General features: G+C 34.3%; 4 protein-coding genes across 4 annotated transcripts; 1 reads left to right on the top strand and 3 right to left on the bottom strand.

Moving 5' to 3' along the window:
- The first annotated feature begins 6,256 nt into the window (after positions 1-6,256).
- On the top strand, positions 6,257-9,393 carry LOC128180692 (galactoside alpha-(1,2)-fucosyltransferase 2-like). The gene is made up of 2 exons (XM_052848824.1): positions 6,257-6,469; positions 6,589-9,393. The coding sequence occupies exons 1-2, from the start codon at positions 6,433-6,435 to the stop codon at positions 7,602-7,604; spliced, it is 1,053 nt and encodes a 350-aa protein (XP_052704784.1). The 5' UTR covers positions 6,257-6,432; the 3' UTR covers positions 7,605-9,393.
- A 125-nt stretch (positions 9,394-9,518) lies between these two features.
- On the bottom strand, positions 9,519-12,593 carry LOC128180693 (retinol dehydrogenase 11-like). The gene is made up of 5 exons (XM_052848825.1): positions 12,015-12,593; positions 11,727-11,816; positions 11,328-11,510; positions 10,826-10,935; positions 9,519-10,097 (listed from the first exon to the last, which is right to left on the bottom strand). The coding sequence occupies exons 1-5, from the start codon at positions 12,358-12,360 to the stop codon at positions 9,906-9,908; spliced, it is 921 nt and encodes a 306-aa protein (XP_052704785.1). The 5' UTR covers positions 12,361-12,593; the 3' UTR covers positions 9,519-9,905.
- Positions 12,594-13,438: 845 nt separating this feature from the next.
- On the bottom strand, positions 13,439-15,552 carry LOC128180691 (uncharacterized). The gene is made up of 3 exons (XM_052848823.1): positions 15,279-15,552; positions 14,737-14,926; positions 13,439-13,976 (listed from the first exon to the last, which is right to left on the bottom strand). The coding sequence occupies exons 1-3, from the start codon at positions 15,340-15,342 to the stop codon at positions 13,841-13,843; spliced, it is 390 nt and encodes a 129-aa protein (XP_052704783.1). The 5' UTR covers positions 15,343-15,552; the 3' UTR covers positions 13,439-13,840.
- Positions 15,553-16,697: 1,145 nt separating this feature from the next.
- On the bottom strand, positions 16,698-24,050 carry LOC128180689 (uncharacterized). Its single transcript, XM_052848820.1, has 10 exons — positions 23,896-24,050; positions 23,607-23,722; positions 23,343-23,497; positions 22,970-23,119; positions 20,544-20,673; positions 18,943-19,065; positions 18,615-18,729; positions 17,265-17,333; positions 17,074-17,174; positions 16,698-16,876 (listed from the first exon to the last, which is right to left on the bottom strand). Exons 1-10 carry the CDS (start codon positions 23,989-23,991, stop codon positions 16,756-16,758), a joined length of 1,176 nt encoding a protein of 391 aa, XP_052704780.1. The 5' UTR covers positions 23,992-24,050; the 3' UTR covers positions 16,698-16,755.
- Positions 24,051-24,336: the final 286 nt, after the last annotated feature.

The following is a 24,336-nucleotide window of genomic DNA, read 5'->3' as shown; positions in this document are numbered from 1 at the left end:
AAAAAGTGCGTTTATTAAAATGATAAAGGCAACTTTGGCAAGGAATTAACGGACTTGTATTATTTTTGTAAACTCTCAATTGTTGGGATACAAAATGGTTTATTGATTTACTGATAACGATAATAGATCTTATTTAGACTATTTCAAAAATATGGAGCACAGACCTACTCTACAAAAGAAATTGCATTGAGTTCTTAAAATTGACACTATTTGTAGGTTTTGGTAGACATACCCAGTTAAAATCAACACATTCCAAGTATTGAACAAAAGAAAAAAAGGGTTACAAATAAATTGGGCTAGAAAAGCTAAAACATGTATGGAAGCACCCTTAGGTAAGGTAGATTCTAGTTTGTTCAAGTCACGATTCCCAAGGGAAGGGTAACCGGAGGGGGGGGGGGGGGGTAACAAAGCTCACCGAGACGAGGCATCACCTTCTTTATGAGACCACCTTTATCATATTATATGAAAATCATGGTTAATGATCTTGGATATACATGGATACTGTTTTGACACAATATTGTAATACCATATCATATGTTGAAAAAATTACTATCATATAATACAATAAAATACTGTAATAAATAATTATGCAATATGTAACATTGTATCGTGTTATACATTATTGAATTTGATCACATTATACAATATCATTAAATATAATAAATAATATAATATATATGATACAATATCATATCACAAAAAAACAAAACAATATTGTAACATATGGTATTATATTGTATAATATAGAATGATATTGTTTTGTATGATATTGTGTCATATTTGATAATAATATGATTTTGTATCATATGATACAATAAAATTTGAAACAAGTTGTATCATATCATATGATACAATATCATATATTACAAAATCATATAATATAATTTAATGTTATATAATATTTAAATCATATCGTATCATATGTTACATCATTTATTAAACAATATCGTATCATATGATATGATATTATTTAATGCAATTACATATGAAACAAAAGCATTTGATAAAATACTATATATAATATAATAACATATTTATACAATATTGTAACATACTATACAATGCTATACATAACAATATCAGATCATAATGAACGAAAAATGATCCTATCGTATTATTTTACTTTTTACAATATAACATATGATATTATATTGTATCATATTAAACAATAGTGTAACACATCATACAATACTTTATCATAAAAATAATGCTACATAGGCGTCGGAATGGGGGTGGGGGGCAAAATTAGACCTAACCATTAGGTACATAGCATCATGGAGGTTTGAGACCCCCCCCCCCCCGGTCCCCTTTTTTTCGCAGGAAAGATAATAGTTCCTAAATTTACCTTGAAAAGGTTAAAATTTTGAGTAGTTGGAGTCATAGGTACAATTGTTTTGGTAGGTAAGAAAGTTTTTTCGAGCTATAGTTATATTTAAATAAACTATAGGCATAGTAACAACACCCCCCCCCCCTCTTTTTTTTGCTTGTCCAGATGTCTGTTTTATTCACAATATTAATTGCTTGTTGGAATGTTTGTACATCTTGATTTTTACTTTAGAAGGTAAAAAAGGAAAGATTACGTACCATTAAAATTTGTTCCATGCTCACATTGAAAAATACTGTTGTTTTAGTTGATCAATTGTTGCTTCAAAAATGATCAGTATCAAACAACTGACAAACATTCGCATACAAGTACAAACAGATTTTGATACGAAAAAACTGCACAATTGTGTATTGGTGACTTTATCATTGTGCACTAGAAATAAATACAGGTTACTGTACATTTTTAACATACGTGAATAGCCACGGTAGTAGAAATGTACAAATATACAAACGCAGAAGCGCAAGCTATGCGGCAGATAGTGTTTTGTCCGTTAAGCATTCTGATGAATGTCCCTGAAGAAAATATGAACGCGCATTCTACAAATGTTGTCCTAAATATGGGGTATCACGTGAAAAAGCGGTACTCACTGCTTCTAATTCAATAGGACGTACCTCTCTTTTGAACATTGACGGGGGGGGGGATTTAAATAGGTTGATATGTCCTCATATGCAATATTTTTAAATGTGAGCATAGAAATGCAAGTTTAGACATAATTGTCCATATTAATTTCGTAAATTCTGAAAAATCATTCGAAATGAGTTTCCAAAGGACAATTCAAAATAGTACATATTTTCAATACGCTTTGTATACACTGAAACTTGTAGTAGCCCACAATCCCTTGCAACTCATTCACCTGATTGGTTTGTCGATAAAAGTAAACAGATGGCTAATTTAGTATGCAAATTTATGCCGACTTCACAAAATATAGTGGTCTCGACCTGATAAACCCTTGGCGGATTTCATTACGAAAACTCGGTGACAAGCTCAGCTTTGCAATTGGCTGAAGCTGCGAGTAGCTGATCCAATCGCAGTGCTTGTAAATATAAACTTTAAAAGAAAACACGTGTGATCTTTAGTAAAACATTCGGTGATTTTAACATGTTAAGACACAAGTTCTCGAGTACAGCGCCTCCCCGACGATGGTCTAACCAGATTGCTTTAAAAACCTATATATTTCACTGGGATTGAACATGTAGTTCTACCAACTTGTCAAGGCTCTCGTGATCAGCATGAGTAGTAAACATGGCGAATGTAGAAGTTGCCTATCCCGTTAGTATATGCGTTCCTGCTTATGGTTATTGCTTTTAAAGGTTTAATGATCTTTGTTTTATTTAATTTCTTTGGTCCATTCACGACAGTGATACCTGGTTTTATGGTATGAAAGCTTTCAAATAAATCGGCGACTTTCTCACTCCCGGTCCTTACAAAACACTATGAACATGATGAATAAAACATTCCTTGCTTTCCCTGGGTTATAACTTAATTGGGATTTAATAGCATCGTTAATTATGTTCCGACATTCGGTAGTCAACATGTTTTTAAGTTGTATTAATTCCGTAGTGTGTATATACCCCGTTGTTTAATTCGAAATATGCAAGGGGCGCAACTCAAGTTGCTCGCTAGATAGCGCCACCACATCAACGAGTTTTTGTAATGAAATTCGCCAAGGGTTTACGGTGAGCAAAGTGGACCAAAAACCCTTGGCTTGCGAAGATGAGATATCTGAGGATAAGTCTAGCCCCCCTCCTCCCTTTTCAATTTGTTTCCGACGCCACTGTACTATATTATTTAACAACAAATACATTTATCACGCAGGTTTGAGTGAGGAAGGAGATTTTTTTAAGCATCCTTGATAATGGAGATCATGCTCTGCATCTGAAGCTACCTCTGAGATTTATTTATATTATAGTTAAATCAACTATGCATGCTATTATCTATAAAACTTGTGACTGTTCCAAAAAAACTAAACCTCATACAGCATCCAAAACGTATTGCTCAGATTCGGCATTCAAGTCTGTCAATTGCATCAGTATCATAATACGCACAATCCATGCGAGTTTAAGATATAATCATCAGAGAGCACCTCTCCAAAAACTTTAACCAGCACTTAAAACCTTAACCTCCTCCAGCATCCGTAACCTATTGCCAAGATTCAGCATTCAAGCCTGTCAGGTGCATCAGTTTGATAAGACGCACCATCCATGCAAGTTTTGTGAAGCTAGGACCAGTTAGTACTAAGATAAATTATATGTTTAGCATCCTTGATAATGGAGATCAGGCTCTGCATCTGAAGCTGAGATTCATTCATATTACAGTTAAATCAAGTATACAAGTTTGAAATAGTACTATTATCTATTAAACATGTGACTTGTTCCAAAAAACCAAACCTCATCCAACATCAGAAACCTATGGCTCAGATTCAGCATTGCATCAGTATCATTAGACACATCATCAATGCAAGTTATATGAAGTAAGGACCAGTAATAACTAAGATTTAATCATCAGAAGGCACCTGCTCCAAAAACTTTAACCAACTCTTAAAACCTTAACCTCCTCCAGCATCCAAAACCCATGGCTCAGATTCAGCATATTCATGCCTGTCAGGTGAATCAGTATCATAAGACACCGTCCATGTACGTTTGGTTAAGTTAGGACCAGTAGTAACTTGGTAATTGTTATCAATTGTCTTTCAAGTCCATAAGTAGGACCAAATGCATCATCCCTGCAAGTTTTGTGAAGATAGGACAAATAATAACTTATAGATAAAGGATCTGCAACATAAACTTTAACAAGGTCCGGACGTCGACGCCGGGGGTTTAGAATAAACCCTTCCCAACTTCGTCTCGGTGAGCTAAAAATCTTCTTATCAAAGTAGTGCCCCCCCCCTCCCGGGTGTGTGGGGGGGGGGGGGTAATTCTATAGAACTTGTTTTCCTGAGGAGGAGGGGCTGCTATAGGGGAAAAGCTGCTATACAACACTTGTAAATATGGCGAGAACTGTTAATACTTTAGGTAGTAAATTAACATTGAAAATTGTTGAATTGTGCCAATTGGGACTTATTTTTCTACCTGCGTAAAAAATCCAGAATACCGATAAATTTTGACTTTGTAATCGTCAAGACAGAATCTTCTGGTCCATATGTACGAAAGACGAATAGGACCACATGAAAAATATTTTTATCTCGTAATTACGAAAAGAGATCGCGTTATTACGAGTTAATTATCTCGTAATTACGAGAAAAGATCTCGTTATTACGAGTTAATTATCTTGTTAGTACGAGAAAAGATCTCGTTATTACAAGTGAGGATCTATTTAAAATGGTGCGTTTCATTGTTCTATTCTCTTTATGTAAAGTGTATGAACTACTGCAATGTCTTTTAATATACCATACAATGTACTTAGCATATTAATCATCGTTCAAAAGCGTACGCAAAATTTGATAAAAAATTGGACCAAGCAGTTTTGTAGAAATTTCAGAAGAAGGAGCAAAGCAGATTGATTAATAAATTAATTGAACTATTTATTAATAAGAAGGATACATGTTATTTGTTTTAAGACTCCAAAATGTTAATATACAAAATCAATTAATATTTTCAATATACATAAAATTATAGGTTGTGTATGAACATATAAAGGACAATTCGGGTAAAGCCTGTATATCCATGATTGAAACTATATAGTCATTTAAGTCATCTGTAACAAATAGAACTGTGTTCTTATGACTAGGACTACCTAGTATTTTACTTCGGTATGGGATCATAATGTTTAAGATGAAAAGTAGAATTACATAAGTTCTTTAAAATTCCACTTATTCAATTCATATAAGATAAAATGTCAAATCCGATCATTTCATTTTAAATTTAAGGATGACGTTTACTCAGAACGAAAAAAAATTCCACTGATGATAATGAAAAACCAACTACTGCGTGTTATAGACCTTTTATGGTAGTGATAATTTTCATTTTCAAAAAAGTAGGTCAATGACCTACTTTTTGAGTCAATTGCCATTGTATATTTTTGGAAAATTAAAGGAAAATCCCTTAAAATTTTAAACTATGATTGAGATTTTCTTAATTATGAAAATAATACAAATTGCTCAACACTTCTGAAAATGAAATACAATTTATGAATGGCAATGACATTAAATACATACAAAGCATTAAGTTTTCGTTCACAATTTTTATAAATATTCTAGTCCGAATTTCCTCTATCACTTTTCAAATTCCTACCCATTTTTGATCCAATTTTACAAAAAATTGAATGATGATAATACAAAAAGAATTATGGTATTAAACTACTTATATTGATATTATTCTGTTGGCATATAATTTAAATGAGGTCAACGATCAAAATTTTGAGATATGGTGTCTTTTCTCGTTTTTCAGCATATTTCAATATTTTTTAAATTCGGGCCATACGGTTATTATAATGAATAAATGAGGTAAAACTAACAGAAAATATGCAAAATTATATAGATTAAAATATAAAATCTTAACCTTTAATATTAGAGTACTTCCATAAATATTTTAGCGGAAAACAAAATCTGCAAAATTTAGTCCGAATTTCCTCTGTTTGGCTAAAAGGCTATCTTTAGTTTGGCATAATTCCATAATATAGTAGAAATATCGAATGTTATGTCAATAATAATTCATTTCACATATACTTTTTGTGTTTAGAACAAATTTTACTCATGACATTGAACTTTATAACAATCCGAATTTGAGAACTCAAACCCTGAGTAAACAACACCCTTAATGAATAATGTAGTTTAAAAACTAATCAAAATTGAATTTTGATGTTTAAACACCAATAGCGGAGAAATTTCTTTATTGATGTAATATCGTGTAAACGATTAAATGCAATTCGGTTTAACAAAGAGTGGTAGATGAAATTAGTTCTAACAACATAGATGTATCTTTATGCATATTTATTAATGACGTGTTCCAGTTTTTCGAACAAATTTGATATTATTAATATGTAATGTTTCTTTTTAGGACTGAACTGTACAAAGTGCGGGAATAGCTGTTTACATTATCGAGTATACAGAGATGTACATGTATATCAGGAGAAGATTATCCTATTATGGTAAGTGTAATATCAAGATAGATATTCCTAACAGAATTAAAATTCTAGAAATATTACGTGTGTTATCCATAACTGTTTTTAGAAATAAAAAAAGTAAAGGAAACATTAATTTATTTCAGCCATTCTTGTGGGTTTAATGGTATTTGGAATTTCGTTTCTGAATAAAGAAAGGCGATATTCCAGAATGAATACTAGTGTAAATTATCATCACCGATATGGAATAGAAGTGGAAACGGAGCCACTTAATCTTCCAAGAAAAAACATGTTCAGTTTTTCCAATTCATCGGGAATAGTTTGTATCACGTTTATGGGAAGATTGGGTAACTTGATGATGGAGTACGCGTTTTTGTATGCAATGGCTAGATCAAAAGGACTATATCCGATTCTTCCGGAGGATTCCTTGCTCCCCAAAATATTTGCTATCCACCACACAACATTGTCTCGTATTGGATTTCCGGAGGACGCTTGTTCAGAACTTCCCATTCACGAAGAACGTTGGGATGTTTCCTATGACGAAAATTTATTTCAGGTTGCACAGTCTAAAGGGGCTAACTATAGGTTTAACGGATATTTTCAGTCTTGGAAATATTGGATTAAACATGAGAGAGACATTCGAAGCGTTTTTCAGTTTAATGACGAAATCAACAGAAATGCTGTCTCCCAATTTCAGGAGATTTTAAAAGAGAGAGATTTTACACTAGACAATGACAGCGTTGTCGTCAGTGTTCACGTCAGACGAGAAGACTATTTATCAAAAGAAGTAGTAAACTACGGTAAACTCTCGCCAGGCGCCACGTTTTATTTTAACGCCATGTCGTTTTTCAAGAATAGGTTTAACAATGTACTGTTTATCGTGGGTTCCACGGACACTGAGTGGTGTAGGAAGACTTTTCACGGAGAACCAAACATCTATATCTCTACTGGAAACTCGGCTGCTGTGGATATGGCGCTCCTTAGTTTGGCCAACCACACGATCATGTCGGTGGGGACATACGGCTGGTGGATTGGGTGGATGTCGGGAGGCATCAGCATATACTACAAACATATATTTGTTCCAGGAAGTCCATTCTCCAAACATTTTCGGCACAATTCCACAGACGATTTCATATATCCTGGATGGATTCCAATGGACTAGCAATACTTTTATCTATATATATCTGTGTGTGTGTGTGTGTGTGTGTGTGTGTGTGTGTGTGTGTGTGTGTGTGTGTGTGACAATTTTGATTTTCCCGTAAATATAGCTTACTTTAATTTACCCCTGATGTACCCTTTAGTTTGAATTACAGTTTAGGTTCTCTGAGCTTTATATTGCGACGTTTTTACATGATCTTGTTATATCCCATGTTTATTTCGTTTTCACCGCCATGTTGTCATTCTACCTGTACGTCTTATATTACAATCACTTTCAATGGTCGAGACCAATATTCTCAGCTATTGGGATTATAAATTTATTTAAAGATTTTTTATTGGTCCGCAAGGTTATATATAGGTAAAAGTGATTCTGAATTGTTAAAATAATAGGCGAAACCCCCTTTTAAAGTGAAATAATTACTAAACAGTGGTAATAGGGTGTAAGTCTTAAAATCTTCTTCTAAAGAACCCCTGCACCAGAAATGCCAATATTTACACCAAATCTTGTATGTAAAGTAAAGTTTGTAAATTGTTAAAATTGCTGGGGCCCCAAAGGGGTTAAAAGTTTAACAAAGAAGTATACAGGGAAACTCTTCTCAAGAACCACTATGCTACAAGTTATTAGCCTAAGAATACTATGCAAGCATTCTCAGACAGTGTGGATTCTAGATATTGTTAATATGGTGACCCCTGGACCAAGAGGGGTTCAAAGTTGAACATAGAAACAAATAGGGAAAATGTTAACATTCTTCTTCACAAGAACTACAATGCTATACTATTGATATTATTATACAAGCATCCTCAAATAGTGTTTATTCTAAATTATAAAAACCACGACCCCAGACCAATACTTAGACCCAAGAGGGGTTCTAGGTTTAACATAGAGATATATAGGCACTTTTTGAAAATAGATCTTCTCAGGAACTATAATGCTACAATTTATTATAATACTGTGCAAGCTTCCTAAGAGGGTGTAGATAATTCTAAATTGAATTTTTAAAATGTGGCCCCTTGGTTAATACTGGAGCTCCATAAAGGGTAAAAAGTCCACCATAAAAACATACGTGTATAAGAATATGTTTTAAAATATTCTCATCGGGAACTACACTGCTTCAATTTGTCAAAATTATCATTCAAGCATCCTAAAATAGTGTAGATTCTAAATTGTTAAAAACCGTTACCCCCGGGCCAATACTGAGGCCCAAAGAGGGGTTTAAAGTTGAACAGAGACACATTTAGGAGCTAGGTTTTAAAATCTTCTTTTACAAAACTACATTGCTTCAGCTTTTGAAACTACGCAAGCACCCTAAAAAGTGTAGATTTTAAAACCACCACCCCAGGCCAATATATAGGACCCCAAGAGGGGTTCAAAGTTCAACATAGAAACATAAAGGGAAAATGTTTAAAAATCTTCTTTTCAATAACTACAATGCTACAATTTGTGAAATTACTATGCAAGAACCCTAAGGTAGCATAGATTCAGAATAGTTATTACAGTCACCCTCGGGCCAATACTGGGGCCCCAAGATGGGTTTAAATTTCATCATAGAAGTATATGGGGAAAGTGTTTAAAAATGTTTTTTTCAAGAAATACAATGCTTTGTTTAGATATTTTACAATGATTGTTTATAGTTCTATTTTGTAATTTTGTAATTTTTGATACGTTAAGGCTATATCAGTTAATACATCTTAGATCTTGAAAGATATGATTTCCCAAAAAGTGGGCTTAGCTTATTTTTAGGTATTGTTCAATGTATTGTCAATTCTTTGAATATATAAAAGTTTTACAATATTTTAAAGAGTTTCATATTTTGATTAATTTGTGAAATAGAATGATACATGAAATGTAACAGTTGTTTAGATAGGCGATGTGGCCCATGGGCCTCTTGTATTTCAATACAATCAAACTGAAATTAGACCAGATTCAAGATTTATTTTTTGATTTCAGAATATTGGTGTAGGTACAAAAGATGCATGTGGTTCTAAACTATTATAAGTACTGGTAAATTTAATAAAATTGACTCAAACATCATCCAAAAAACATTAATCACTAACCAGTATGGTACCATTACACTTCATATGAGCAGTCAGCTAGAATTAACATGTGTACAACCTCACCGAGTAAGATTTGTGAAGATGTGATCCTGATTTACCTGTCATGCTATACATAAAGTCATCTATAAAAGTTTGTTTATTATAACCAAGTCAATGTTTCATTCAGTGTATAATAGAACCACTGTCCACAGTTCCTTATCAGGGACAAACACAATCCATTTGAATACGTAACTAGACAAATATCTCTTTGTTATCTTTCCCCACAAGCAGCCACAATTCTCTCAGTTGATTCCCACAGTTTTTTGGCCAGCTCCTCATCATACACACACTTGGGGACCCACATGGTATGATCATACCGAGCACAGTCCATGTAGTAGCCCCCCGTCTGGACATAGTCATCCAGGGCACAAAACAGAACCGGCTGGGCACCCTCTACAGGTGTCTGTAAAATACAAGCATTCTTTATATTTCAACCGAATCATAACACCACATTCTCTTTGTGATATTCTATATGTCATTCTCTTTATGATATTCCATATGTAAAAAAAGGCCCAAGGGCCATATTGCTCACCACGGAAAAAAATGTTGAACTGATTAATCCCCTCCCATCTTACCTCCACTTCCAAAAAAAATTAAGACCCTATGCTGACCCTAAGCTAAAGCTGTCAAACTTTGTTATTTTGAACTAGATGGGACTGTTTAAAAACTTTGAGGTACCCAAGTATTTGAGATATTGAGTGTAATATGCTTCAAAAATAATTGGTTGGGACTTACAAATCACATCGACATATCCATTATATTCTAGATTTCAGTGTTTGAGATATCAAATTTCAACTGTACTTTACATTGAACTTGAATATTTTCAAACTATTTAAAGTTATGATTATATATAAATCTACATGCACATACATTTAAAACCTCACAATGACCTCCGAGAATTAAGGTGTAAGTTGAAAACCCGCTTGTTACAAATTTAATTTTGATAATTATAGTCTAGATTTTATTTATAAGAATATCAATTGTAATATTCAATCTAATTTGGAAGAAATGACAAATGGAGACTGCAGGCACTAACCTTGAATGATTTTGGAAATTTTTTGGTGGTCAAATGCATGTGTGCAAAATTATTGATAGGTGCTAGTAAATGTACTTCTGTACGTGTAACTGTACCTTAGTCAAAGGCCTCATTATACACGTTATGATGAATTGGAGAATCCAAGGCAAATTTCTGAACAGGTCACTTCTGATTGTGCCAGGATGGACATAGACGACTTTTATACCTGTTGATGGGGGAAAATAATAACTCTTTTAGTGATTATTACAACACATGTTAATGTGGTTTATGCTCAACAAAATACATATATAGCTATTTGAAATGACAAAAATATTGACAGAACATGAGTAAAACATGTATAGATGTTGTAATGTCAGCAATGATTGCTGGTTAATGCCTTTTATTTCGGTTCAAGAGCATTGGTTTTTACACCTATGGGTCTCAGGTTAATTCAACAATGACATGGTGATCTCTCAATTAATTCTGTTACAGTATCTTTATTTTATAGCTTTGGATTACTACACATTTGTTTAATTATTTATTATAAATCTATATACATGTACATTGTGTATTACAGAAATTTTCACTGTCATAAACAGATATAATATCAATGAATACCAGTATCTGTAATTTTCCTGGCCAGTTCCTTTGTAAACAGAAGCAATGCCAGCTTAGAGTCATTATACTCTGTCCTGGTGAATTTTCTCCTGGCCATCACTGTATCATTATCTACGGAGCCGGCCAAACTGGCAATGGAGCCGACATTCACAATGCGACCATCGGAAGATTTCTTCAGCAGCTCTACAATTATACTTTGATGAATGATGATGCATTAAAAAAAACATAAGTATGCTGAATTTTTTCATACAGTGAAATAGTTAACTACACGTTCAATAATATATAGTAACATTTTAATGAACTGTATTAATTAGGGATACTGTATGAAATAAGTGTTTATGATGGGAAAACAAAAAACAATTTGATCTGTTTGATACTAGATTAAAAGAATTTGTTTACCAAGAAGTAGGGTCGTCAGGAGGAATGGTCCATAGTAATTTGTTGCAAATGTGTTCTCCACACCCTCTGCTGTTATATTTTCTTCCCAATCTGAGATTTAAAAGTACACACAGTTTATATAAGTTTAATAAGTGTAGCATCCATGGGCCATGGTACAACTAACTACTACTTTAAAAAATATATGTACAACTTAAATTCGAGTAGAAAGCTATAATACAGCTTTCAAGGGTAATTTTCTTAGACAATTAAATTTCACCATATGTTATTATGAAGTTTAGAAATACTTACTGACAACACCTGCATTGTTAATGAGAATGTCTACTGCTTTCTCTTCGCTGTTAATTACACTGACAAAAGCTTGAACTGATGATATCAAACTTAAATCAAGTTGTCTGTAAATGACATTTGTATTCCCTGTCAGCTGAATAATTTTACTTTTAGCCACCTCTCCCTTTTCGTCATTTCTACATGCCAAGATTATTCTTCCATTTCTTCGAGCTAGGTCAAGTGCTGTTTGAAAGCCTACACCTGTGTTTGCACCTGTAATGATTACTGTTTTACCAGTGAGGGATTTAGTGCTGCAAAATTTAACTGTTCCTTTAGAGAAGCTGGCTCTTGAAATTGATCCTCCCATGGATATTCAATAATCGAGTCTGTGGTAAAATACTCCAAATATGTTTACAAAGGTACTAAAATTGCACAACTCATTATTCCTCTATGAAATAGATAATGAGAAAACATTTTCGTTTGCAAAGAAGCGAAACATTTCGTTTCAGTGTCTTTCCATTGTTTTAAATCCAGCAGTAACAAAGTTTGTCACCTACATAAATCAAAAGTGAAAGTCAGCTGTTCCTTACTTTCACTTTCAATGTGCAAGAATTCTGTACCTTGAACCCGATTGAAAAAAGCTAATTCGCATGTTGTGGAAGTCTTTTATATGGATATCCTAATATCTGTAGCCAGTGGGTAAACCCTTTTGCTCGATCGATAGAATGCAGATAGCTCTTTGCGCGTGTCTGTTGGGGGTTATGGTGTTTATCCACGCATGCTGCTGCAGCTATATTAATATGTCAGAGGACTAACATGGGTTCAAACCCCAGCAGAGGCAATATAGTTGTCCATGTTAAGGTGCGGTCACACGATACAATTTTCCATCGACTTGCTCAGGTAAGTCGACTGAAGTCGATTGTTGAGGAGGTCACACGAAACGATTTTACAATCATTTTTCGATTTATAAAACCAATTCAATATATATTTTTGTTGTACGGGGAATGTCATTGTGAAGTCACGGTTTTTGCCAGAGAGTCGATTGAAAATCGGACGCACTTCAGATTTTCAATCGACTTCAGACTGCGCTTTCGACTTTTGACTTAGGTGGCCACACGGTACGATTTCTAATCGGATGAGAAAATCTGTTGGAAAATCGTATCGTCTGACCGCACCTTTACACCATAAAATTGGTGTCCCTGCGTTCCACTTAAAAAAACAAAAAAAATAGAGATGAATTTTTTTTTCATTTTATATAAAGATATTCATCAATTATCAAGTACAATTACCAATAAATAAAGAAATAATGATGAATATAATAATAAATAGGAACAACTTATAATAATAAATAGGAACAACTTATAATAAATACTGTAGTACAACATCATTAAAATGATGTTTCCCATCTCGCCATGGCCAGTTATTTCCTTTAAATTAAAACTACCCAATTCAATTCAATTTATTTCACTCAAACCATCAACGTGACGGTACATGAAGTACATTTACATGCACACAATTCAAATTGTACAGGTGTATGAACACTTATTATTAAAACTTAAATCTAAAATGGAAGAATAAAATACACATGTAAATACCTAAATTTATACAGTTCTGAGAATTGAAAGATATTTTCGATCGTGTCCTATGCCGTGAAACATTATCATATTGCGCATACTGTCTTTGTGAACATTTCTGTATACACCATTGAAAATACACATCATCAAACGTCAATGGTTACCAGAATGAGTACAATTTTACATATGATCTGTAAATAATGTACACAAACATGAGATAGTTCAACACATTGTTTAAGAAAACACAGACGCTCGTGAACACTCGGGCTTCTTCTATATGGCGTATTTCTTCATCAGCCGTTTCCGGTCCTCGTCCTTCACACAGCACGGACCTCGGCAGCAGCAACAGCATAGGCCGCAACCTGTCAGCACAAAGATGATCGCGATGGCGATCAGTATCGGGGCCCAGCTGAAAAAATAAGAATGAAATCTAAAAGATAAAAAAAAAAAAAAGCAAATGGCGACTCCAGATTTAATGATGTTTTCCACAGGCTCTGTACGTATTCTGAATAAGACAGGTGTTTCTTTAACATTAATAAGCGCAATTCCTCCCCGAACCAATCATTGTCTCAAGTCATGGTCCGGAGTCTGCACAGCTCTCTTCTATATAGATGGGAGAGGATCGGACATACTGGCCGTGGGTTGCGACGATGAGGGTCCATTTACATATATCTTTCTATTCCTTAATAAAGATATTACAGCTAGAACATTCTTAGTCGACATTCAGGGTCAGCCGGTGGAGTAACTTTGCTAACATTGAGATAGGGAGGGGTGGGCGAGAATCGATTTTCACTGTTAACATGTTCACCCACTATTTTCCCACAATACTTGTTTTTGTAATAATAAAAGATCACCCTATACTATATCCTGAAATGTTATTTTTGAAACAATTAAGTGCTTGTACTTTTTTCTTTACTGCCATTTGATCTGGGAAATGGGGGGGGGGGGGGCTTCGGTGGTATCTGCCCCCGTTGTATCTGCAAAGTTTATAAACTGACCTCGCCCTCCATACTAGTAATGTATACAACATTGTTTTCGCCTTTGAGGACAATTTTGTGCTTTCCACAAGTCTTGTTGAAAAATTGGGGCCTGAATTCTTTTTAAAGGGTGTGGGAGGTAAGAGAAGGAATTGAATCCGCCCCTTAATTTGCGATTGTGTGTGTACGTACACATTTTCTGGCGCTGAGAACCATTGTCTGCAGAAACTGGATCTGTTTCCCTCTCCCGCTCTCTTGGCACGGTCATTGCAGCAGTATGGTTGTGTGTCAAAACAACAGTAGTCGCTGCACCACACCGCTTCTTGACTCTCCGACTCGGTGTAGTGGGCCCTACAGCACTCCCCTCCCTCCACCGTGGAAACTACAAACACACAAAAACACGGATATTCTATCGTAAAGACGTAAATCTTTAAAAACGAGCAGAGATTATGAGTCATCTTGAAACTATGTGTTAATACAGAAACATTGGTTTGATTTAGTAGCATGAACTATAAAGTTCTTCGCGGTTGAATTACCGAACTATAGGTATTTGTGAAAGTTAACTTGGTATCAAAGATATTTGAGAAATGCAGTGGTGCGTGAAAGCGACCGAAAATAGGCAGCTTTTCTGAGCTAGCTGTGTGTGTTTACACTTGCCGACTCTATAAATATTCTACATTATTAAGCGTAAACAAGACAGCCAAAAGTTTTAATATCGCTATAATCAAACTTACCAATACATTGAAAGAATATAACAAATCCGAACAAAAACAATGGAGATACGGCACGTAGAGACATTTTTCGTCTTCGCTATTAAAACACAGCGACTGGGAGATCAAAGAGCCATGAATGAATGGCCCGGAGTGTAAAGGTGCGGATCCTAATTGCCTATCCCCGCGAGTAAGTCGTCGTGATAAATGAAGCACAGTACAGGCACGTGCTTAGCGTTTGCAGTAGTGATACAGTAGTGATAGGAACTCCTGTAGGCAGGTGCTCGCTGTCTGAGGTAATCGGTGTTGTCATCGGGCATGAATCTGAAACACTCCCCACCCACGCAAAAAGAGTTCATCGTAAAGGCAGCAGCCGGGTAAAAAATGTGGACTCGTTCTGCTAATACATTACACTAAATATAAGTTTATAAATTAATAACTTCTTTAAATCTAGAGAAGAAATTAATTAACGCTCGTCTCACGTTATATTAAATGTTGTTTGATGCTTTGAGAAAATAACAAACTACAATTAAGACGTTAACCATGAGAGAGAGAGAGAGAGAGAGAGAGAGAGAGAGAGAGAGAGAGAGAGAGAGAGAACTATTCATACGTGTAAATATTGAAATAGATAGAAATATTGTTACAAGTTCAGTGATTGTATTACTCCCCAAATCAAGCATCTTCGCTAGCCAAGGGTGATGATCCGCTCCTCTAGAAGAGCGGATGGTCACCTCTGGCTAGTGAAGAGGATAACACTCTCTTCGAAGTGAAGTGATAGAACAGATCGATACAGATAAGGAACACTAATTAATACTTAATAGAGAGGTTTAGCAAACTAACGTATACGCGTACGTGTAGTTGTAGAAAGGAAAATATGTGCAATACGTTATCAGTTTGTGTAATGACGAATTTCTACACGTATGTACCCGAATGAACATACGTGTATATTGCAAATTACCCGTTAGATCGAACTTGTAGCTTCTGTTTTCCTGTTGGCTATTTATATTAAAAAAATGTTTATTTTTCTTAAACCTGAATATATAATGCGAATACTGATATCAACAAATATGAATTTTCATGAAAAATTTTAAATATGTTATTGAGCTCTTCCTTCAAAACATGCAATGGTCCTGGTATTTTTTTTTCATCTGTGATAAATAAAAATATACATTCATAAACAATGATGAATAATAAAATAAACACATGCAGATTTCTCAGTTTTCGACTGTGACTAAAATTCTCAGCTTAGTAGGAGAGTATATCTAGAATTTCATTAAAACATTTACACGTACATGTACAGGTAAACGTTACAACCGCTAAACAAGAGAAGTAATTGAGCTGGTACGCGTAGTTCTTACTTGTAACCTACACGTACAAGTACACGTGCCCGTTGGTCTGCTAAATCTCATCAATTAATGCTGAGAGAGAAAAAAAACAACAACACCATGCAAGTATTTTTTATTTTCATTTTAATTATCCATGTATTTCCCCCACAAAATGATTAAACATCGTACGATCGAAGGAGTTCGGACAGTTTATCCATTCCTTGTTCAATTTTATCGCGAGGAATGACACTGATGGAGATGCGGATAAAATTCTTGTAGTTTCCACACATCGACGCCCTAGAAATTAAAATATAAAAAATTTATGAAATGAAAACGAGTCCATTTTAACTATGAAGAAACAACAGGACACAACCCGCATGCGCAAATCTAAAGTACAGTTCAGTACCTCCTCCCCTAAAAATTTAGACTTATTATAAAGTTTCACCCCCTCCCTCAAAGAAAATTCTGGATCCGCGCATGTACGCATCACTTACTGTGAACCGGCCATAACCAACAGATTTTCTGCTTTGGCCTTTTCTTGGAATTCCTCCCCATTGATATTTTCTGGAAGTTTTAACCATAAAAAGAAACCACCCTGTAAATAGAAAAAATTTACGCTAGATAAAAGAAAAACGCCCATGATCGATTTATTATGTCATAATAATGAAGAGAAACAAAAACCCACCTTGGGCTCCATGAAAGAAACAGGGGTCTGATTTTCTCGAAGTCGGCGACAGGCTGCTCGGATTTTTTCCTGAAAATTATATGATGCAGCAATTATAACACCCCTTTTAATTAACCCGCCTGCCCACAGGCACATCACTTAGCTGGTACATGCATCTAAATACGTGTTACGTAGGCCTAAGCAGTATAATGCCAGGACGTATAATAATGTATTACATGTATATATAGGCGAACGTCTTATTTCAAAACTGCACGGTATTCGAGCTCGTAAAATAAAATTTAGAGAAAATCGGATGCAGTGAGTTCACCCTTTTCCATATACATGTATAGGGTACCGAAAAATACCTATTATATGCATTATTTACATACAGAAAACATTGAATATGATTTTTAAATGTACAGATACACAGCTAGGGGAAAAAGGAAGACACAACTATATCACCCCTGCGAATGTTATTGTCATTTAAATTTTAGACCACGTGATTTTATTTGACCCTTTCAGTTTCGCAGTTGCCTCGTGTTTATAGTCTATTTCATAGAATCTAGGTACTTGTTTTCAAATATAACATCTAGAGGTTTATTGATTTTAAACGTTATCTTCATTAATTGGTGGATAAAACGTGTTCTAGAAATAAATGCGACAATACAAAAAATAGTTTTTGTCTGCTGTTGCAACAATTATAACATGCATGTAGAGACCCCCCCCCCCCCCCGGAATAATTTTCGATCCGCGCCTGACCTAGTAATAGCATCAATAGTGAAACAGACTATACTATTTTATGCAGAATGTTTTTAGTAATAATCTTGAAAATGGCTCGATATACGAAGTTTTTATGCAAAACAGAACCAATTATTTGTCTAAAAACATGGTATTGCACACCACAAGCATCAAACATGGCTATTATTTTATTAAGCAACCCACTGTTTATATTTTCAACCATTCTTCACGTGGTTGAACACGAACGATAACTCTGTTCTGAATATTATCGTTTAATTCAAATAACCGCTAGATGATGAAATAAGACATACATCTTAAAAGATTTTCATGTTTTAAAATAAATCCATAAATCCAAAGTACTAACGTATTTTGAGAAAAGTATACGAACACTTATACTTCCGCTCGACATTTCACAGGAACTGAACATCTCGATGAAGTCTCGTGAACTTTCATTTGAGCACCTCTGGATTTATTACATATTTAGCAACGATAAAGAAAACATTCCGAACACATTCGCAGGGGTGTATATAGGAGTAACGAGACATGCTGATAGAATAATTATCAAAGTTTGTCAGAAATTCTAAACGCAGACTGAGTATAAGTTGCCTCTGAGTAAATAATCTACTACCATACCCCGTACAACTTCCGCAGCCCGGCTAGATTGGTCTGCACAAGGCCTAGTTCTAATGCTTTCCCGACCACACGGGACACGTAATGGTTAAAGCAAAATCCGCTTGCGGTCGTATAACTGTGTGAAATGGACGCATTAATTGGCCGTTATTGCATGACCATCAAGAGAGGGCATCTTTGAAATGATGTATAATAAAAGCAGTATGAGAAAAAATCCTTTATATTTTCACGTTGTAAATTTTGAGATTAAAAATATGAGGAGTTTTGTATTAACACTACACCAGTAAAATCAAAAGTTACATTATCACAAAACAAATGTATAATTACAAACCAATCTCTCAACATTTGTATGATTCGCGGTGATGTTTCAATCCAACCTAATCGCAGCCCCGGAGAAAAGATCTTGGAGAACGTGCAGTTAGATATTGTGTGACCTCTGTAATCCGGATCCTCTCTATAACAGAAATATCAAGTGAATAAATAGATGAAACAAGGTAGAAACAAGTGAAAAGCTGTCAATGTGACAGCAAACCGGGTTTTCTTTTATGTAAACTGTATCCATAATCCATGTCAACCCTTATCCAGTGAAATGGAGTACCCTACATGTATATGCAACATTTTGCCAAAAAATGACTAAGTTCAAAAGCTAGTATTTTTTTCATAAATTATCGGAAATCAAAATCCTAGCAATATGCACACCTCTGATATATGTACAATTGATCTGCAAAAGAACAACTTCCTATCGAGGAGTTATCCGTTCAATGAGGGTACCCTATATGCAATATTTTGCCAAAAAATGACTAAGTTCAAAAGCTGGTATTTTTTCGATAAATTATCAGAAATCAAAATCCTAGCAATATGCACACCTCTGATATATGTACAATTGATCTGCAAAAGAACAATTTCCTATCTTGAAAACTGTAGGAGGAGTTATCCGTACAATGAGGGTACCCTATATGCAATATTTTGCCAAAAAATGACTAAGTTCAAAAGCTGGTATTTTTTCGATAAATTATCGGAAATCAAAATCCTAGCAATATGCACACCTCTGATATATGTACAATTGATCTACAAAAGAACAACTTCCTATCTTGAAAACTGTAGGAGGAGTTATCCGTACAATGAGGGTACCCTATATGCAATATTTTGCCAAAAAATGACTAAGTTCAAAAGCTGGTATTTTTTCGATAAATTATCGGAAATCAAAATCCTAGCAATATGCACACCTCTGATATATGTACAATTGATCTGCAAAAGAACAACTTCCTATCTTGAAAACTGTAGGAGGAGTTATCCGTACAATGAGGGTACCCTTTTGGCAGCCGCCCGCCCGCCCGCCATCCGCCCGCCCGCCATTTTCACCATTTTAATAACCGGATTTTTCCGTTGGAAAACCCGGTTAAAAATCAATAAATATAAAAATAAATGTAAAATTGTGTCCCTTATGGCATGCGCCTCTCGTACAAATCTATAGTACAAAAGTCCTCACTCCAAAAGCCACTGAACATTGGTGAAAAATATTTTTAAACTGCTCCTTAGTACCAAATGCCTATTTTGAAAACGCAAAGGTAACAAAATGACAATCACCTTATAATATTTTACTCAGTTTTCCATCATGTATAAAATAGCTACAGAAATTTTTATGAAATGCTGTATATATAACAAATATATATGTTTCGCGTGATCTTATTTCCTTGTAAATATATACAGTTCTGTATTCATATCACTTTCGCAATTCGTTAATCAAAAGGTTTTTATGTACTTTAAAGAACAATTCCAATAGAAAAAAAGTTTATAATTGTCTTGAGAGCGAGCAACCCTTAATTAACTTTGTCGTAAAAGCCTTCGGGCTTTATTGGATTTGATCACGCCCCGACCGAAATTATCACCTCATAATACTCAAAGAATGATTCATTATTCCTTGAATATTACTTGTTGTCGTAGGCTAGGAGCCTGAGGGGAGGGACCCCATCCTCTGTGTAGGTCAGTAGATCGTACACATCCTCCCCAAACAGAAGCACATCGTACTTCCGGGCCAGATACACGAGGCGCCGACATTTCTCTGGAATTACATTAGACAGAACATTGATAGGACTGTTTTGGAAAATCAATCTGCGTACAGTTTTATACGAAAGACGAATAGGGCCACACGAAAAATATATTTATCTCGTAATAACGAGAAAAAAATCTCATTATTACAAGTTATTTATCTCGTTATTACGAGAAAAGATCTAGTTATTACGAGTTGATTATCTCGTTTTTACGAGAAAAGATCTCGTCATTACGAGAAAAAATCTCGTAATAATGAGAAAAGATATCGTTATTACGAATTAATTTTCTCGTTATTACGAAAAAAAGATATCTTCATAACGAGAAAAGATCTCGTTAATACGAGGAAAGATCTCGTTATTACGAGTAATTTATCCCGTTATTACGCGAAAAGATCTCGTAATAACGAGGAAAGACCTACATAAAATGGCGCGTTTCATTGTTCTACTTGTACTCTTTGAGTCTTTTTATGTAAAAGGATTAACATATATGTTCATTCAATTATTCATTTAATTAATTAATTCATTCATTTAATTAGTGAAAGAAATTTCAGAAGAAATTTCAAAATTTCAGAAGAAATTTCAAAATTTCAAAGAAGTTTCAGAAAAAGGAGCAAAGCAGATTTATTAATAAATCAATCGACCAATTTATTAAAATGAAGGATAAATTTTTGTCAGACTCCAAAATGTTAATGTACAAAAACAATTATTTTCAATATACATGCATGTAGGTAGTGTATGAATATATAAAACATAATCCATGGTAAATCCCGTAAATCCATGATTGAAACTGTATAGTTATCTTTAAAGGGACTTAGACACGATTTGACTTAAAATTTTTAAATTTTATTTTTCCATTTTCAATGTTTATGATGATAAATATAGAAGTTTATAATGCTATGTCAAAATTTGAAAGTCAAATATCAAGTTATAAGCAAGATACATAATTCATTAGTCTTTGTTTTGTAAACAAAGTTCAAATATTGCCATTTTTACATATGTGTTGTATTGGTGCAAGTTTTGATAAAATGTATCTATCTTATTTTTGATAATAGTATTTATGAAGATATTGAATTAGTTTAAATTGTTTTTTACATGTCATTTTGTCTAAGAAATTTCAATTCTCTACAATACATTTTTTGTCAACAACTACATGTATAAGACTTGAGCTCTGTTTACATAACAACAAATTCTTACCTCTGTATCTCGATTGTAACTTGACTTTAACATTTAATATTTTGGTCAATCATATAAAATGCACCAGTAAACCATTTTATACATAAAAAATGAAAATAAAATTTTTGATCTCAAATCGTGTCCAAGTCCTTTTAAATAATTGAATTCTGGTTGTAACGCGGCATTTGATTGGATAGAAAATTTAGTAAAATTTGTATAGCCTGGTTTGCACGTCACAAGACACATCACAATGCACCAACGCCAAAAATGTACTAATCTGATTTGAATTTTGAACAGATTAATATCATTTTTAATAGTAAAACGGACTCAATTTGTACAGCAAATTACAGAAAATTAAATTGTTAAAGAAATGAACTCAATGTCTACCCAAGTTATACGAGTATAACCTTGTTTGGGGCAATTTACGCTTTTTTATAATCCGCTTCGGGGATTATAAAGCGTAAATTGCCACAACCAAGGTTATACTCGTATAACTTGGGTAGACATTGAGTTCAATTCTTAAATAATCAAAATTGAATTAACGATTTTGAAAAGAAAACATATAGACTGAAAGGGTGAACCAATCGTTTGGGAGCTCTGGATCTGATGAACGAGGAACACTTATCATATATATGTATTTTTTTCACAATAAAAAATCAAATAATAAATACTATATGTATTTTATTATAACAAGATTTTTTTCGTAATTATGAGATAACTCATAATAACGAGATCTTTTCTCGTTATTATGAGATCTTTTCTCGTAATAACGAGATAATTTACATGAATAACTCGTAATAACGAGATCTTTTCTTGTAATTACGAGATAAAAATATTTTTTTGATGTGGCCCTATTCGTCTTTCGTAGTTTTTTTTCCCCATTTTGTTATTGTTGTCTCAAAAAGCCACACATTAATGATTTGCTTCGATATTCAAAAAAATCATATTAAATGAAATGATTTGTTAATATATTTATGCACTTGAACACAACAAAGTATAACAAATTTTTGACGATTTTGTATGATTTGACCATAGAATATCCTTCTCAATATCATGAAAATATAGGTTTAAGTCACTGGATGTATGTATACAATAAAAGTGATAACATGAGACTGAGTTTTCATCTATCCTCACCTGGCGGGAGACAAGACCCCTTGGGATTGTGGTGGACGGTCATCACATACAACATCCGACGGAAGGGGTATTTAGTTTCTGTAGGCGAGGGGGTTTCCTGTAACAGCCTCTCAAAAACATCAAGGTCGATTCCATCGTCATCCGTTTGAACTGAAAAAAAAGAACTTTAACAGGAAACGGAGTTCGTCCCAATAACAAAAGGGAGGATGATTATATAAAAGCACAAGAAAAAGATAACAAAATTATAAAGCATTTTCTTGCAATTGTATTCTTCAAATATAAAAGGAAAGTGCAGTTATATTTAAAAGACCAAAGAGATCTTTTTATTTCATTTCAGTGGTATAAATGAATATGATGATTGAGTTGTACTAACCAGGGATAACTCGGCGTTCATAGTCCCTTTGAAACATCCCATGAGCAATGAAAAATGTTGGATCCTCCACAAATATAGGGGCATCTTTGCTCATAAGTACCGTGGTTGCTAGGTGTATTCCTTGTGTGGCGGCGGCGGTGATGAACAAATTATCGCTGAGATTTAAATATAGATAGTATTAAATAAAAGAACAAATCTCTAAGCATTGGCCCTAAACTTTGATCAACTGGCCGCTCAACCGTTTGATTAGTTGCATTAACTCACCTCTCTACATTATCGTTATACTGAATTTTCAAAAATTCTGCCAACTGGTGCCTGACCTCAGGATCCCCCACTGCAGGTCCATAATCAAACAACGCATGTTCGTCGACATCGTTCGTCTGAAAAGTATCCACTTTTAGAATTAAAAAAAAGCAACGAAAACTAAAGAATATGTGAAATTACGTGCTTCCATACATTGTAATGTACAGAAGCATAACTTACATTCAATTGATTTTTTTTTTAAATTTAGAAACGATAATGTCATTGAAAGTTCGTAGCGTAGTTTACCTACAAGAAGAGCCTGTGTTGCCTGTAAGATGATGTCTTTACAACCTGCCAGCGATTCTTTGCCAGGTCCACCAAACAACAGATCATAAACTTCCGCCATCTTCGAATCAAATAGAACTGACCAGGGGAATATTATTTATCGACGAGAACAGCTGATTTCTGTATTTGGTGAAAAGATAAAAAAAAAGTGTGCTAATGCATGTCGACCTATTCATAATACTACATATATATACATATAGGACGTTCCGTGACCCACTGTACGACACGCTTTTAGTGATAAACGATCCACTCTTCCGAGAGGGGCGGATCGTATATTATTGTTGCACAATATCAATCTCGTTTTGTTTGTAACGAAGAAAAACTATAGGAGCAAGAGATAGAGAAAAAGTAACAAGATGGTTCTAAGACAATTTGCACCAAGCAAACAAAGAGCATGGACTCAGAA

Source organism: Crassostrea angulata, chromosome 4 (assembly GCF_025612915.1).
Source record: "Crassostrea angulata isolate pt1a10 chromosome 4, ASM2561291v2, whole genome shotgun sequence".
NCBI classification, from domain to species: Eukaryota; Metazoa; Mollusca; class Bivalvia; order Ostreida; family Ostreidae; genus Magallana; species Magallana angulata.
The sequence above is the reverse complement of the archived record's forward strand: the minus strand, read 5'-3'. Positions and strand labels throughout refer to the sequence as shown.

Excerpts from the sequence above, each read along its gene's own strand:
- LOC128180692 (XM_052848824.1), top strand. The coding sequence starts at position 6,433 with ATGTACATGTATATCAGGAGAAGATTATCCTATTATG. Across the intron at positions 6,470-6,588 it reads GAGAAGATTATCCTATTATG|CCATTCTTGTGGGTTTAATG; the intron begins GTAAGTGTAATA and ends AATTTATTTCAG.
- LOC128180693 (XM_052848825.1), bottom strand. The coding sequence starts at position 12,360 with ATGGGAGGATCAATTTCAAGAGCCAGCTTCTCTAAAGGAACAGTTAAA. Across the intron at positions 11,511-11,726 it reads CCTGACGACCCTACTTCTTG|AGCTGCTGAAGAAATCTTCC; the intron begins GTAAACAAATTC and ends GTATAATTGTAG. Across the intron at positions 10,098-10,825 it reads TAATGAGGCCTTTGACTAAG|ACACCTGTAGAGGGTGCCCA; the intron begins GTACAGTTACAC and ends TGTATTTTACAG.
- LOC128180691 (XM_052848823.1), bottom strand. The coding sequence starts at position 15,342 with ATGTCTCTACGTGCCGTATCTCCATTGTTTTTGTTCGGATTTGTTATA. Across the intron at positions 14,927-15,278 it reads TATATTCTTTCAATGTATTG|TTTCCACGGTGGAGGGAGGG; the intron begins GTAAGTTTGATT and ends GTGTGTTTGTAG. Across the intron at positions 13,977-14,736 it reads TTCTCAGCGCCAGAAAATGT|CTGGGCCCCGATACTGATCG; the intron begins GTACGTACACAC and ends TTATTTTTTCAG.
- LOC128180689 (XM_052848820.1), bottom strand. The coding sequence starts at position 23,991 with ATGGCGGAAGTTTATGATCTGTTGTTTGGTGGACCTGGCAAAGAATCG. Across the intron at positions 23,120-23,342 it reads TGAACGCCGAGTTATCCCTG|TTCAAACGGATGACGATGGA; the intron begins GTTAGTACAACT and ends CTTTTTTTTCAG. Across the intron at positions 16,877-17,073 it reads TTGGTTATGGCCGGTTCACA|GGCGTCGATGTGTGGAAACT; the intron begins GTAAGTGATGCG and ends TTTAATTTCTAG.